At 38.0% G+C, this 16266-nt stretch overlaps 1 protein-coding gene across 8 annotated transcripts in view; it reads right to left on the bottom strand.

The window, feature by feature from the left end:
• The window catches only part of LOC122553706 (gephyrin), a 537285-nt gene that overhangs the window by 100053 nt on the left and 420966 nt on the right, over positions 1-16266 (bottom strand). For all 8 annotated transcript variants that reach the window (XM_043697923.1, XM_043697929.1, XM_043697921.1 and 5 more), the window contains one exon: positions 10700-10837. In XM_043697923.1, the coding sequence (XP_043553858.1) occupies positions 10700-10837 (138 nt within the window). The remainder of the gene's footprint in view (positions 1-10699; positions 10838-16266) is intronic.

Below are 16266 nucleotides of genomic sequence, written 5' to 3'. Positions count from 1 at the left end.
CTCAACTTCTACACAAGTGTACACATTTTTCAAACACACTATCTTGAGGTTGTTTGGAAAAGGACAAGTTTCAAAGTATTGAGACTGGATTTGACCCAGAAAATTGGAATCAAAGATAGACTGCTAAAATATGTAACAAAGCTTTAAAGAGGAGGCAGCATTTAAAGAGGATCTGGTTTGTAAGCAATCTACTTATATTTCTGCAAAAATAAAAAATAAGTCAGCCGAACCAGTGGTTCCTGGATCATGAAAAATGCAAGATGAACCAGGTAAAGGTGTTGTATAGACTATTGTCAAGTTGATAATTTGAGAGAGAACCAGACTGAATATAGAACATATTTTTACAGGGGATGTGAATGGTGCTAGTGAGGCTGGTATTTGTTGCCAATCCCCAATTACCTTTGTATTGATTGACTCCTGAGGCCATTTCAGAGGGCAGTTATGAATCAACCACATGGTGGTTCTGCAGTCACATGTAGTACTTTAAGTAAGGAAGGCAGATTTCCTTCCTTAGAGCAGAGATGTTTAAGAGGAGATTTCACAAGGTTGTTCAAAATTATGATAGGTTTAGGTAGAGAGAGTAGAGGGTCATTGTCCAATTTATAGAAGCATTTAAAACCAGAGGACACCAATTAAAGGAATGGGCAAAATAACCAAATACAATATTTAAAAAAAGTCTTGCTTACATACTCGGATCTGGAAGACATTGTCTGAAACAGTAGTCAAGGCAGATTCAATCAAAACTTTCTAAAGGAAATGAGTGAAGTACATGAAGGGGGAAAATGCAGGGCTGTGGAGAAGGTACTGCATATACCTTTACTTAGATTTCTCTTGCAGACAACTAGCATGGAATTGAGGCCAAATGGCCCATTCTACTCTAATTGTTCTTTGATTCCATATTAGACCTGATAGATTTTATAATCAATGTCCATCTAACAATCTGAGCTGAGGGTTTATATATTACTAAGTTCTTAGCGAAGTTTGAGAAGATTTGTAGCTCAGGTTGAGGTTCTGGATGTAGGTTTGCTCGCTGAGCTGGACGGTTCATTTCCAGACGTTTCGTCACTCTACTAGGTAACAGCTTCAGTGGACGTCCGGACGAAGCACTGCTGATAAGTTCTGCTTTCTTTTTTATATGTTTGGGTTCCTTTGGGTTGGTGATGTCATTTCCTGTTCTTTCTCTCAGGGGATGGTAGATGGAGTCTAACTCAATGTGTTTGTTGATAGAGCTCCGGTTGGAATGCCATGCTTCTAGGAATTCTCGTGCATATCTCTGTTTGGCGTATCCTACGATGGATGTGTTGTCCCAGTTGAAATGGTGTCCTTTCTTATCTGTATGTAAGGATACTAGTAAGAGAGGGTCATGTCATTTTGTGGCTAATTGATGTTCATGTATCCTTGTGGCTAGTTTTCTGCCTGTCCAATGTAGTGTTTGTTATAGTTCTTGCACGGTCTATGTAAATGACATTAGTTTTGCTTGTGGTCTGTATCAGTCTTTCAAGTTCATTAGCTGCTGGTTTAGTGTGGGTTGGTGGGTTTGTGGGCTATCCTGATGCCAAGGGGTCTGAGTAGTCTGGCAGTCATTTCCAAAATATCTTTGATATAGGGGAGCGTGGCTAGGGTTTCTGGATGTGTTTTGTCTGCTTGTTTGGGTTTGTTGCTGAGAAATTGGCAGACTGTGTTCATTGCTAAGTTCCTAAAGTTTGAGTTTAGGCTTCAATTTAATCAATTATGCATTGACTTTATCATGTAACAGTTGATTTCTGAGAATATCAGCACATAGAGCCATACAGCACGGAAACAGACCCTTCGGTCGAACTCTTCTGCAGTAGAGTCCTATGGAAATGAGAGTTCGTAATGTTATTACAAATGGCACTGGATTCAATAGCATGGGTCCAAATATTCTGACAGTCAGATAGTCATTGCTTGCAAAACCTCAGAAGCAGCAGACTTTGTGGGAAATGCTACAGAAATTTAAGATTCCAATAGGACAGCATGGTGGCTTAGTGGTTAGCACTGCCGCCTCACAGCATCAGGGTCCCAGGTTCGATTCCAGCCTCGGGTGACTGTCTGTGTGGAGTTTGCACATCCTTCCTGTGTCTGCGTGGGTTTCCTCCCAGAGTCCAAAGATGTGGTCAGGTGAATTGGCTATGCTAAATTGCCCATAGTGTTAGGTGCATTAGTCAGAGGGAAATGGGTCTGGGTGGGTTACTCTTCTGAGAGTCGGTGTGGACTGGTTGGGCCGAAGGGGCTGTTTCCACACTGTAGGGAATCTAATCTAATAGGCAATTCCCCTGCACTGGGAACCCTTTGAAAGAAGCCCTCAAAAGGTAGAGAATTTGGAGAGTTCCACTTCAATTAATATTTACCTCAGACTAGATTTTACATCATTTAACTTTATAACTCCTGGACAACTATTCAGTTGACCCCGAACATAGCACATAGGCCCTCACAATTGCATTTTGCCTAACCTTTTATACCTACATCCCCCACCCCTCCCCAACCCAGCATGATTCCAGCCCACCCACCACTCCTAGATGCTGCCAGCCTAATTCCCCCACCAGTCGCCACTGGCCTGAACTCCTGAAGACCCAAAACATTAAGTCCGATTCCCCTGATAGTCCCGACAACCCCTCTCCCGCTGCAGCACAAACCCACTACCCCCGACAACCTACCTGAAGTAATCTATCACTTCCCTGCTATTCTACCCACTTGGCACCCTCAATCCATACCTTGTACATCCTTACCCTTTTACAACAGCTGTCAAAGCGGGCATTTAAATCTCAGAACACAGCACACTGACAATAAAAGGAGGCATGGTTTGACTGTTCTGTACTATAGAGGAGCAGTTTGATTTTGAAAACTCTTCACATTTCTGAAGGAGTTAGAATTGGAATTCTGATGGAGCTGAGAGCTAACAGAAAGAACAATAGGAGCGAGTGGCAATCTGATGGTGAATACCAGCTCAGAATATCCAGGCCATGAAACCTACCAATCACTCTCTGAAAGACAATGAGTTTAAACTTAAACCTGAACTGTAGCTAGCAAGCTTTAGATTTTCATTTCTTTGATTTTTTTAATGAACATTTATAAATATACAGTGCATTGGCTTAACTGAAAAGGTGATGGTAAATCTTATTAGGCACTAGTTTATATTTCATAAGATTAAGAAATGACTTCTTCACCTTGTAAGATACATGTTACAAAAATAATTCTCCAAAAAATATTCATCATATTAATAAATATTACATTAATTCTACAGTGGTATTAAAACTGTTGTTAATCTTTGAGATTCATATGCTAATATGTGGTCAATGTTTAAAACAAATCACTGCAGTACAACCCGTTAACATAGCTTTTCAGGCAAACATCTCAGCAGAACCTCAATGTTATCAAAGCATAATGATTTTTCCTGTTGTCAAAGCTAAACATTTTTCCACCTCCCAATTTTGAAGACAATTTAGATGTCAAATTGGAGCAAAGCCCCCAGAAATCTCAAGAATCCGTGTGAGATCTGAATAATAAAACATCTATTTTCCATCTTCATAACAGAGTAGAAATACACAGACTCATAGGTCACCTCATTAGAATCCATTAATTACTAAAGGATGAATTATTGCCAATCTTCATGGGCCAGCTAGCACTCAAAAACAGTAAGTCAGTGATTGGTAAAATGATTAATGTACTCTGTACAGCAGCATACATAACTAGCGTAAAAGCTTCTGAAATTAACAGGGCTTGTTGTAGAATATAATTATTTGAATTGAGTAGTGAACAATGAAGTAGTGAGGTATAACCCTTAAATGCCTTGAAAAACAAAGTTTCAATCTAACTCTTCCATTTTCCTACTGGTCAAGTGTTATTCAATTGCAACTTTCTTCTTAAACTTTCTCCCATGACAGAGCACCAGATGCCAATCTTCCATCCATTGACTCAGAAAGGCAGTCAACATAATCAAAGACCTCTCCCACCCTGGTTATAACCTCTTCTATCGGGCAGAAGGTACAAACGTTTCATAGAATGTACCAACAGATTCAAGAACAGCTCCTTTCCTGCTGTTATTAGACTTCTGAATGGACTTCTCAAATTTAAAATTTAATGTCGACCTCACTCTTTGTGCATCTTCCCTGCAGCCGTAACATTGTATTCCTCGCTCTGTTCTATTACCCCTATGCACTTTGTATGGTATGATCTGCCTGTACTGAACGCAATACAAAACTGCTCACTGTACTTAGGGACATGTAACAATAATAAATCAAATCAAATCAAAATATGACTGACATCATTTCATACTCTCACCACAACAGAGTAGAGCCTAACCTATGTTCTCCAACAAATGTTGGATTAAATCCATAATGCAGTTGTCTCATATTTAGAGCAACATAATAACTCTTTGCTTTTAGGATCATGAACTCAGATCTCGTCCAAATCAATTTACTTCCTTCATTAATATTTCAAATTCAGCAATTGTAATCTTTCATTAATTTTCTTTGAGTATTCAAGCTGGAGTAAATGGCAAAAATAGGATTAGATTAGATTACTTAGTGTGAAAACAGGCCCTTTGCCCCAACAAGTCCACACCAACCTGCCAAAGTGCAACCACCCAAACCCATTCCCCTACATTTACCCCTTCACCTAACATTATGGGCAATTTAGCCTGGCCAATTCACCTAACCTGCACATTTTTGGACTGTGGGAGGAAACTGGAGCACCCGGAGGAAACCACACGCAGACAAGGGGAGAATGTGCAAACTCCACACAGTCAGTCGCCTGAGGCGGCAATTCAACCCGGGTCTCTGGTGCTGTGAGGCAGCAGTGCTAACCACTGTGCCACCATGCTGCCCACTAAAAGGGCAGCTATAACAAAGGAAAAGGGGTTCACTCTGGCTGCCAGTGTGTATTAGCAACAAGATATACTGCAGCAACTTGCCTAGGTTTCTTCAGCAGTACCTTCCAAACCCTCAAGCTCCATGATCTCGAATGTCCAAGGCAGCAGGATCATAGGAACACTAGCAGCAGGAAGTTCTCCTCCAGATTCTATACTACCCACCTTCGACATAAATTGCCATTCTCTCATTCCTGTTAAATCAAAATTCTAGACTGTTCTACCCCACCCCACTTTGGAATCATTTTTGTCAAATGAGAGGGCTGTCTCATGAACACTGCTCATTACTACCTTCTTAAGGAAATCTAGGGATATGCAATAGGTGCTAGCTGTGCCAGAGACCCCTGAAAGTGAATACTTTTTAAAACATACCCAAGGTGCTTAGTGAAGAAGTTTAAAACGGATGCAAGGGTGAGGATAATAAAATTCAACTGGCAGCTCTCCCTTCAGGAGACTCATCTGTCTACAATGATATGATGTACTTTTATGACTTCAGCCAATTTTATGGGTTGCACCCTTCAGCATATCACAAGCTTGTAATGGATGTGCCTTCTTAATTCATTGACTCAGAAATATCACTAACGTTTTTCCAAGCTATCATTCAATCGTTTCTTAAAAGATTCCAGGCTTTCATCTCTACAACTCTTACATGTTTATTTCAGACCTTGGTCAAGGAGAATTCCTCAACATCATTTCTAAATATGCATGTATCTGGTTTGAAACTATGTCCCTTTATTTTTAATTTAAGTTTAAAATAATTTTCCATATTCATCTCTTTAATTCCTTTTAATCTCTGTAAAAACACCTCTCTGATAACTTCTTCCCCCAGTTTTTTTCTTATATGTAGGCCCTTGATGCAAGGATTCAGCCTTTGGGCTCTTTGTACTTCCTCCAATGCTTCTGTATCTCCCTTGTGGCTTGATGACCAGAGCAGTATACTGTACCCATGGTGTGGTCTGATTAGAGTGGCCCAAGGTTTGAACATGTCTTCCTTAAGACTTGGGTTCAATCATTTGCTTATGTTTTTCAACATTCAATTGACACTACCCTTTCATATTTCAGCAGCAGCAGCTTCAGGAGATCAATTTTCCACTGAGGGAGACTTCTAGGAAAGCTGGGAGGTTTGATACTCTGGGATACAGGTTGGGTAGTAACTGCATTGAGAGAGTGACATAATGATGCAAAAACCCTGAAGGTGTAAGTGGAAATTACAATAGTATGGATTGAGACAGGGTAGCATGGGATGGAGTGACATTTGAGGGTGAAGAAAGTAAAGCACTTAAACTTCTACTGCTGGGGAGATATGGGCATAACCTCATTGCAAATTCAAAGTACAAACCAGGGAATGGTTTAGTTGTTGGCACACCTTCCCACCTCTGTTAAATCTGGCAGGGGATAGATTGAAGGTGGACTTGGATCTTCAGTCAGGTTTTGGGCCAGTTATGTGGGAAGTGGAGCTGGATGCAATACAAAAAAAGTGGATAATTCTAAAAGAATGTATTTCTTGTATATCCCAATGAGAAGTAAAAAAAATCATTCTAATGAAAAAAAGCCACAAGGACTATATGTAGAATTACTTAGATAACTTGCGCACCAAAAGAATTATACTTAATCTTGCTGAAGTACCAATACTCATTCAAATATGGGAAAAAATACAAAGCATTAGAATAGGGAATGCAAAGGTTACTCATCTCCTAAGCAAAGTAAAACTATATGTTTTCTTGGTTAATACGAGTGTGTCAGAGTTCTTTCCAGTTCCGTGACACCAAACACTCTATTTGCAAGCTGTTGACACTTTTAATAAATATCTGAATCAGATTATTCCGAAGACGCAGTTTGTCTAGTGAATATAAGGTATCAAGTTTGTCTCGTAACCTGACGAGCAAAGGCTTTGCTTTCCTCTACGTCGCCACACTGGAGGGAAAGTGGAGATAAAGGATCCAAAATTTTGAACTGAGGATTTTGATAAAGACTTACAGCATAATGCATTGTCACAGTTCCAATGTTTCTTGTTCAGAATTTTAGCTCCATTAAGCTTTGTCCAAAGCTTCCAGTTGCTGTGTCAAAGACCTTTCCCAAGACTTTCATCTTTTGACATGTAGAGTGACATGAATCCAAGATCATGGTTGAAGCTGTCATCATGGGTATGGAACTTGGCTATCAGTTTCTGCTTGGCAATTCTGCATTGTTGTGTATCCTGAAGGCCGTCTTGGAGTATGCTTACCTGAAGATCGGAGGCTGAATGTGCTTGACTGCTGAACTGTTTCCTGATGGGAGGGAACACTCTTGTATGGTGATTGTTGCAGCCTCAACCGTGACCTTGGATTCATGTTGCACTACATGTAACCACACCATACTGTTCTGTTTGTAAAATGTTCCTTCCTGATCTGTTTTGACATCATCACCTTCATAACTTATGATTTTTCTACCTTAATTTGTTTGTACATTTTGGATTACTTGCAGCTTTAGATAGACCTTCGTCATGTGACTCTTATATCTATCATGTTATTCCAGCTATTTGGTTTGTCTCTAGCACCATGTTATTTTTGATTTTTTATAATTATCTCTTTACCTTAATTAATCAGATCATAGGTTATCCCTTTACTTTCTGTTCAGCTGTTCACACTTTACTCACACCATTTGACAGTCTTGATCATCTGCAAAGACTTGTTATTTAGCTTGTCAACATTTCACTCACATCATTTGTATTATCTTTTGACACTGTTAATTACCTAGAATTATCTTGCAATGATCTTTTCACCTATAAATTCTGTGACTGTGCACTACATAACGTGATGGAGAAGTGCTCAGAAAGCTTGTAATTTTGAATAAACCTGTTGGATTATAACCTGGTCTAATGAGTCTTATGTGTTCCCATTAGGGTGAAATATGGGAGCAACAAGCCAAGACAACATTGGAACTTTTGCAATATTCAAGACTGAATAAAAATGAAGAGAGAGTTTTTAACAGAATAAAGAAAGCAAATCAATGGAGGACGCAATGGAGTACTGAAAGTGCATAGACTTAAGAAAGCAATGAGAAGACAAAGAAGAGACAAGGTTAGTGAGAATCCCAAGGTATTCTACAACTATTTCAAGGGGTAGAGGTTAACCTGGGAAAGAATAGGGCCCATTAGGGACCCAGGGGAATTCTATGTACAGAACCAGAGGATATTAGTAAAGTGTTAACCAGGGACTTCACATCTGTCTTCACTTTGGAGGAGGAGCATGTTGATACAGAATTCAAGAAGAGGGTCTGTGCAGCTCTTGAGCAGTTTAACATAGGGAGTGAGGACTTATTGGAGGTTTTGGCAGACATAAAAATGGACAAATCCCCAGGTCCAGATAGACTGTATCCCAGTCTACTGCCCAAAGAATAATACATGGAATATGATAGTAAATGTGTGAGCTATGCACAAAAGATTTAATGTTGTGTTACACAAGCTTATGATTAGAATCTGAATGCTTCAATGCACTTTAAAAATGGTGCAACTATGAATTAGACTTGTAAATGACTGAAAATGTAACTTTCATCAATAGGCTACAAACCAAAGCATTCAACCGAACATTTATTTTTAAACAAAGCGCAACAAAACTGAAAAGGCTTCTCACTGCATTAATACAAAGTTATGATTTTGAAAAGACGATGAACAACATGCTGGGTGTACTACCCCAGTGATATGCGTCATTCACAAAAGCTGTAGGAACATCTAGTTCCTCAGTAGGTTGTGCGCTCAGTGTAAACAAGAAATGTTCTTGCTGATAGGACTGCACATTCTTCTCTTCCTGTACTGTAACAAGTCCAGGACCCCCTGTCAAAATCTGTTCTAACCTAAAGCCAAACTGGGTCTGTTTAAAGAAAACAAAATAAATTTAAAATGCCATGGTATGATAGATTTTATGCTAGGGCTGTAAGCTGTGATTCTGATGGAACTACTTAATCGTGCTTTGCCAGATATTTGTGCAGTTATGGAGGCAATTTGTTTTTGGATCAGACAAAGCATTGCACAGGTCTGCCATGAGCAGCATACTGCATTATCATAGATCATCTGGGCAAACTTATTGTTAAGTGCTCAGTTCTAGTTTTATTAATCCCTTGTTATATTAATGTTCATTTATTTTTGTCTGAATTACTTTATACAACAACCTTGGGAGCAACAGGCTTGTTGCTATGTCATCACATAAACTGCAAAGAACATAGCTTCTTTTTAATTGAGGTACAGTGCATTCTGACACTCGTTGTTCAGCACCAACTGTGATTATTACATCTGGCTCCTCGATAATCTGATGAAGAATGGATCAACCAAGCAACAAAATGCTGACAGCTTTAATTTCTGAATGCTGCTTAATGATTCTACAGAGAAGCTAGAGGCGCAGTTTCAAAGTTTTGGCAGTAAGAGACCAAAGAGGAAAGACCTTTCTTCGAGCAAGAGAAGAAATTGCTGTAATGGTTTAAGATCTGGAAATTTGTCTAATGCAGGTTTAGATCATTCGACAATCTCTTCCTCTCTCATCACATGTTCATGTATCGGCTCAGGACAGCCCAGGAGAGATCAAAGGTAGAATATAATTATATTTTAACTGTTTCAGGATAACAAAATAATTGCAGCCATGCTTTGGTTCATTTCTCAGGACATTGCCTTAACTAATTAGTGTCAACCTGCCTGGTTTAAGATTGAACCAAAGTTTGGTAGTTAACTACCAGTCATCCTCAGACTACTACATTATCATGACGATGTCTCAACCAGAGTCCACTTGCCAACTAATCAACTTTCTCCTCTCACATGGTATAAATGTTGTTTTTCATTCGCATTGGTCAGGCTTGTGTATTGTCCTCATAAATACAAGATAAAACGCAGTATTCAAGTTTTTTACTACCTAATGACAATCGGTAAACAGATCTTTCTTAGGGTGCACTGGATTTTAACTGATACTGTAAGCATTTGCAATGTCCATTACTTATACTGAAGGAATGTAAATTCTAGAATGCAAAGGGTACTATTTCCTCAAATACAAAACTGCTATAGAAGGTCAATCAATAAACTTTGCTTCTCGTAACCTTGTTTCTTTTGAAGTGTTGCAGGATAAGATTTCTTGACTAAGCCTGCAACTGAAACAATAAGGCTGGTGAATTATGCCCACCATTCATTACAGCTGTCTTGTGATAAGGTTAGATTAATGGATGAGTAACATTTTACTGGTAGGTCTGCTCTTTAGTCTTACTGCAAAAAGTGCATTGATGTTCCATCAGAAACAAAAGGATGCTCCAAGGATATAACAATACTGGAAAAATGTGGGCTAAAATGGCCTCTTACAGGTTCTCTTACTTGTGTGAATTTTATCTAGATACCAGACTGTTCTTTAACCTTTAAGGGCTAAACAGAGTTGACTATCCTAACAGCTGTTCTTCATTATTAAGATCCATTGAATCTGGGAAGCAGTGCAAAAGTTTGAGTATTGCACTTGCCAGTGATATGTCTGAGTAGAAGCATAGCTCGTTACATATTAAAATTCTGTTGCACTAAAACTTCATAATAAGAAGACTGAACTCTAAAGCAAGCATCCACAAAAAATCAAAAGGAAGGCAGAAGTCCAACCATTATAAACAATGATTTGCATTTGTGTTATGCACATCAACAAGCACTTGGTCACCATTTCTGGATTTTGAAAAAAATGCAATAAAACCAATTTGATTAATTTACTTCCATCTGGCCTCAAGATATTATGGTACGAATTTAACCTTAGATAAATGCTCAATAGTGAAGCCACTTATAAATCTTAAAGACAAACTGCAATCTTCAATTCTCAATCCTACCTCGATAGTTGATTATTTCAGTGCCAAGAACTGGGGTCATCTCCAACACGGTGATGAAGGCTTTATCCATCGAAGTTAAAGGAAATGGAGACATGCGGTGTCGTCGTGCTACCTTGCTGATGTCAACTGCACTGTGGCCTGGGTTTAGAAAGAAAAATTAACAGGGTCAGCATTTCTGCTGTTTGTCCATCAATAAATTAAGGCTAGTAACGGAATGCTACCTGAACCCCTAACTTATAAACATCATTTAAACTGCATTTAAATAAGTTACAATTGTTCAATACAGATTTTCGGTTCTCAAAAAATAAAGGAGCGCATCGATTGCAACTTTCAAAAACAAACAATCCCAAATAGTGAAATTTGCTTTTTGTTGGCTTGGCTTTGAGGTGATTGGAAAAGGCAGAAATTGTGAAAAATAAACAACACTTTTGGCTAAAAAAAAAGTGTTACAGTAAGCTAATTATTTATTATATTTGATTATATTAATGAGGCCAAATTCCAATGTCATATCAAGAAAAATTTGGAGGTGTCTCCACTGGAGCTACTTGCAATTGTATGAGTATGTGACATAAACCAGGAAAGCCTTGAATGACTGGCTTGTACTAGTTTATCTGTCTCAGTCAAGGCTGCAGTTGGAAATTATAAACAAGCTTGGAAATCTGAGCTAGATACCGAAAAGAAAAAACCCATGCATGTTGCAAATGTCGGCGATGAGGAGAAATTACTTCTCTTAAAAGGTCGTGAATCTGTGAAACTCGTTACACCGGATTACATTAGATGTCAGGTCACTGAATAATTTTGAGGAGGAGATAGACAGACTTTTAATTAGAAATGGGTTAGAGGTTTTTGGAGAGCAGGCAGGAAAGTGGAGTTGAGGCCAGTGAGAGATCAGTTGTGATCATATTAAATGGTAGAGCAAGCTTGAAGGACAGAATTACTTACTTTTGGTCAATTATCAATCATGTGCCATAGTTTGGAACATTAATTGTATTTTTGTCTTGAATCTGAAAGTTCTGATTCAAGATTCATTACAGACCTGAGCATGTAATCCATCTGGCACACTATATTGTTGAAGGAACTATCTTTCAGAAGAGGGTGAATCAAAACCATAGCCAAAAAATGTGTGCTATCTTGCTGTGAATAAACTGTCAGTCATGATTGCTGACAACGAATTAACGGGAATTGCGTTTGATGTCCTGAGATGTTGAAATACTGAAGTTAAATATATTGAACATACTCAGGAGGAAAGTTGCCTTTCTTTTTTGTTCTCATTTAGCTATAAAGTCCATCTTTCGCAGTTTGATTTGGGGGAACTCAGTAGGTAAATACACTGTTCCTTGTTCTAATCAATCTTACAGACCAGAAACTCAAGATCTGATGTTCTTAATGAGATGTAAAGTCAGAATCCTAACATTCCATTTAGGTGGATCTAAAAGATCTCATGACATAGATTGAAGAAATTCAGGATTATTCTCCCAAATTTTGGTAAGATAATTATGACATTATTACAGGACAGGAATTTGATAGATTATAATTTTGTTTGTTTTGGATTTGACAAAGTGGTCTCTCGCCGAACATAAGCATACAATGCTGCAGATTTTGATTTAATAATAAAACTAAAGTTTATTACAAAAGGAATGAAGACAAAATGCGATAATCCAGACTACCTATTTATAACACAACTTCAAAGACTTTAAACTCCAGTAAAAGCATAATCTCATTAATCCCAAAACAATCCTTTATAAATGGAAAAAAAAGAAAACAGCATTTGTATAGAATCCAAAACTCCACAAATTGTACAGTAATCAAAATATCTCTTGAATAACACTCACACCAGGTCTTCATAGAACTAACCCCCTCAAAGTGAAAAATGCAACCAAAAATCTATCAGTTATAGGTACTTCCCTTATGTTTAAACAAAAATTCTAGAACACATTAATAAACCTTTGAGACCCCAATGTTTACCAAGCTGGCTTGTAATCATTCTCAAACAAACAGAAGTCCATTAATGCATAAATCCATTCACTTGACAGCCAAGCTTCAACGACTGTTCTTGAAAAACTATTACCATACTTGTAAGTTAATTAATATCTTCAGATCCCCAAGGAAAAAATCCTACTAGTTACTAACTCAAAACCAGAAATCTAAACTCACAGGAACCAATATTAAAAGTATATATATAAATCTCACAGATTACTTCTTTTTATGATTAATTTGAAGGATGTGGGCATCACTAGCCAGGCCAGCATTTATTGTCCATCCTGAATTGCCCAGAGGGCAGTGAAGCGCCAACCAGATTGCAGTGGGTCTGCAGTCACATGTCGGCCAGACCAAGTAAGGATGGCAGATTTCCTACCCTAAAGGACATTAGTGAACCAGTTGGGTTTTTCTGACAATCAGCAATGGTTCATGGTCATCATTAGACTACTAATTCCAGATTTTATTGAAGTCAAATTTCACCATCAGTCACAGTGTGATATGAACCTGGGGCCTCAGAACATTACCTGGGTCTCTGTACTAACAGTTCACAACACTTATTCCCAACTAACCCCACTGAAGCAGAAATTGTCAATTGTTTAAGATCTTGCTATAAGAATATTAGTTACACAACAACAGTGACTATACTTTGAAAGTAAACCTTGGCTATGTTGCTTCAAGACATTAAGTGTGAAACAAATGCAATTATTTATACATATAGATACAATCAGAAATGAAATAACACTGCAGAATTGCTCAGTGAGAAGGAGAAGCAAAGAAATATTTGCATAGTGATTAATATTTGCTGAACCCTGCTGGAATTTACAGGTATGGATATTGGTTGAGACTTGGAACATGCTTTTCTATGATGTTATTCTCAAGTTCGATATGTCCACCATTACTCACCATCCCAAATAATAAATTAAGAATAATTATTTAGTTGTTACACTGAGGGCAACTGATGCTGAAATTACTTAGTATTTCCTTAAAAGTCTGAGAGAATATAGGAGAAAAGAATATAAATTCGCTGAAACTTATATGACACCACATTTAATCAAAAACAGCAACAAAAAAGAAAGCATCCTCCATTGTGAATTAAATAGATGTTTTTATTTCAAGTTACTTTTAGAATCTGAGCATTGTTGGCAAGACTAACATTTATTGTCCATCACTAATTGCTGTCAAGGTGATGGTGTATTCTCTCGAGAAGAAACAAGTTCTAGGATTTTGTCATAGTGAAAGGATGCTGATAAAGTTGCAAGTCAGGATAATGTGTGATGTGGAGGGGTATTCCTATGCGTTTGCTGTTCTTGCCCTTCCAGGTGGTACATCTTGCGGGTTTGGAAGGTACTGTCAAACAATTTGGTGAGTTGTGGAAGCACATCTTGTGGATGGTTCAACTCTGTTGCCACTCTGTGCTGGTGGCAGTGGGAATGAATGCTTCAGGTGTCAATCAAGTAGGACATTGTCAAGGTTCTCAAGTGCTGCTGGAGCTATGCCCATCCAGCCAAGTGGGAAGTATTCCATTCACTTCTGACTTGTGCCTTGTAAGTAGTAAACAGTCTCTGGGGAGTCAGGTGAGTTACTTGCCACAGGATTCTCAGTCTCTGGAACATTTAGTTAATTTTCCATAAAATTCTTATGTTATTTTCATGTAATGTTTAACTGCAGAGCCATACAATTGCGGAAATTGTATGCCTTTAAATTTATTCCATTTTCCTTGGATGCTCAGGACTGTCCTTCTTGATAATATGCACATCCAATTAAGAGGATAGATGTGAATATTTAAAGAAAAAGCTGTGTTGGCCAAATTAATTAGAATAAAATCACATATATCTATTTCAAAGTGCTACGTAAAAAGCCTGTTGTTAATGAATAAACTGTCCGAATAACAACCTGGAAAATTTTCAATCCAATTCATCCAAGTTAATTTCTAGCTTTGGTGAATTAAAACTAAATCCAACTGGAGTAATCTAGCAGTTTACAAATAGCTTTATTGTCATCATTCGTCAAACATTCATCATTTCCCATTCCAGCTGACTCCCTGTGACATATTGAAATTCCTCTCAACTGGCTAGATTATTTTCTGTACTTTTATTACTTCTTTTCTTGGCGTAGGTAGTTATATCTGCCAAGCTTATATTCATTTTTGAATTCCCAAAGGAAAACTGACCAACTTAGCATTTTTGTAGCACTGTCTGCAAGGAGTAATAAAGGAAGTTAGACAAGGAAAAAGTCCATTTAACTTTGATTTGAAAGCCATTAATTCAAGACATTAATTCTACTTTTGGGCTATTTACTGAACAACTGCTTTCTCTTGTGGGTTATTTATATATCTATCATGAGTTTTTTAAAAAAAAATCTTTCCAAACGCATTTCTCATCAATATCGATATATGAATTTAGTTAACTGCAATTTTCCATTCCTGTAACATTAATGATCCATATTTTACCCTGAACTACTTTATATCTAAGTTGTATTCCACAACAGTGTGCTATTTAAATTTATTCTTCTTTTACATTTAATATGTTAAGCTAAACCCTGGTGTACACCATGAGTCACCTGCCAACTTGAATACGTCTGATAGCCTTATCTAACCCCAATGTCATAACCAATTGCTTTCCCAGCCATCTTTCTGTTCCAAACATTTTTATAAAATTAACTTGTCAAATGCCTACAGGAAGTCTATGAAGAAAGTTGAAATAAAGAGTTGCAATTTTTTCAAGATATGGAGGTGCTGGTGTTGGACTGTGTGGACAAAGTTAAAAATCACACAACACCAGGTTATAGTCTAACAGGTTTATTTGGAAGTACAAGCTTTTGGAGCGCTGCTCCTTCGTCAGGCAGCAAATGGACACAGAATTTATAGCAAAAGATCATAGTGTCACACACTGATGCGATACATTGAACAAACAGCAATCTTCCAAAAAACCTGCTGGACTATAACCTGGTGTCGTGTGATTTTTACATTTTTGTCGAACTATTCATGAGATATGGGTTTCGCTGGTTAAGCCAACATTTATCACCCATCCATAGTTGTACTTGAGAAAGTGGTGGTAAGCTGCAATCTTCAACCACTGCAGTCCACTTGGCATTATTAGGGGGTGTTGAAAGATCATGATCCAGTTAAAGACATTACCCTGAGGAACTCCTGCAGAGATGTCCCTGAAGCTGAGTCCCTCAAACAATCACGACTATTATCCTATGATGATGATCCTAGGACTGCCATCAACTGAGAGTTTTGCCTGATTCCTACTGACTGCAGCTTACTGATGTCATATTTGGTCAAATATGATCTTAGTGTCAAAGGTAGTATCTCGCCTCACTTTTGGAAATTCAGCTCTTTTGTCCATACTTTTGTCCGTAAAATAAGGTCAGGAGCTGAGTGGCATCTGTAGAACTCAAACTGAGAATCAGTGAGCAGATTAGTAGCAAAAATATGTTACTTGATATCACTGCTGGTGATGAGTCCTATCATTTCACTGATGATTAAAAGTACACTCGTGGAGTAGTAATTGATTTCTGGCAATTAGGAGGTTTCTTTGTCCAAATTCGACAAAGTTCCAGGAGACCTCAAGGGATCCACAGCC

This window comes from Chiloscyllium plagiosum, chromosome 10 (assembly GCF_004010195.1).
Source record: "Chiloscyllium plagiosum isolate BGI_BamShark_2017 chromosome 10, ASM401019v2, whole genome shotgun sequence".
In the NCBI taxonomy this organism is placed as follows: domain Eukaryota; kingdom Metazoa; phylum Chordata; class Chondrichthyes; order Orectolobiformes; family Hemiscylliidae; genus Chiloscyllium; species Chiloscyllium plagiosum.
This window is presented reverse-complemented; position numbering and strand designations above follow the sequence as displayed.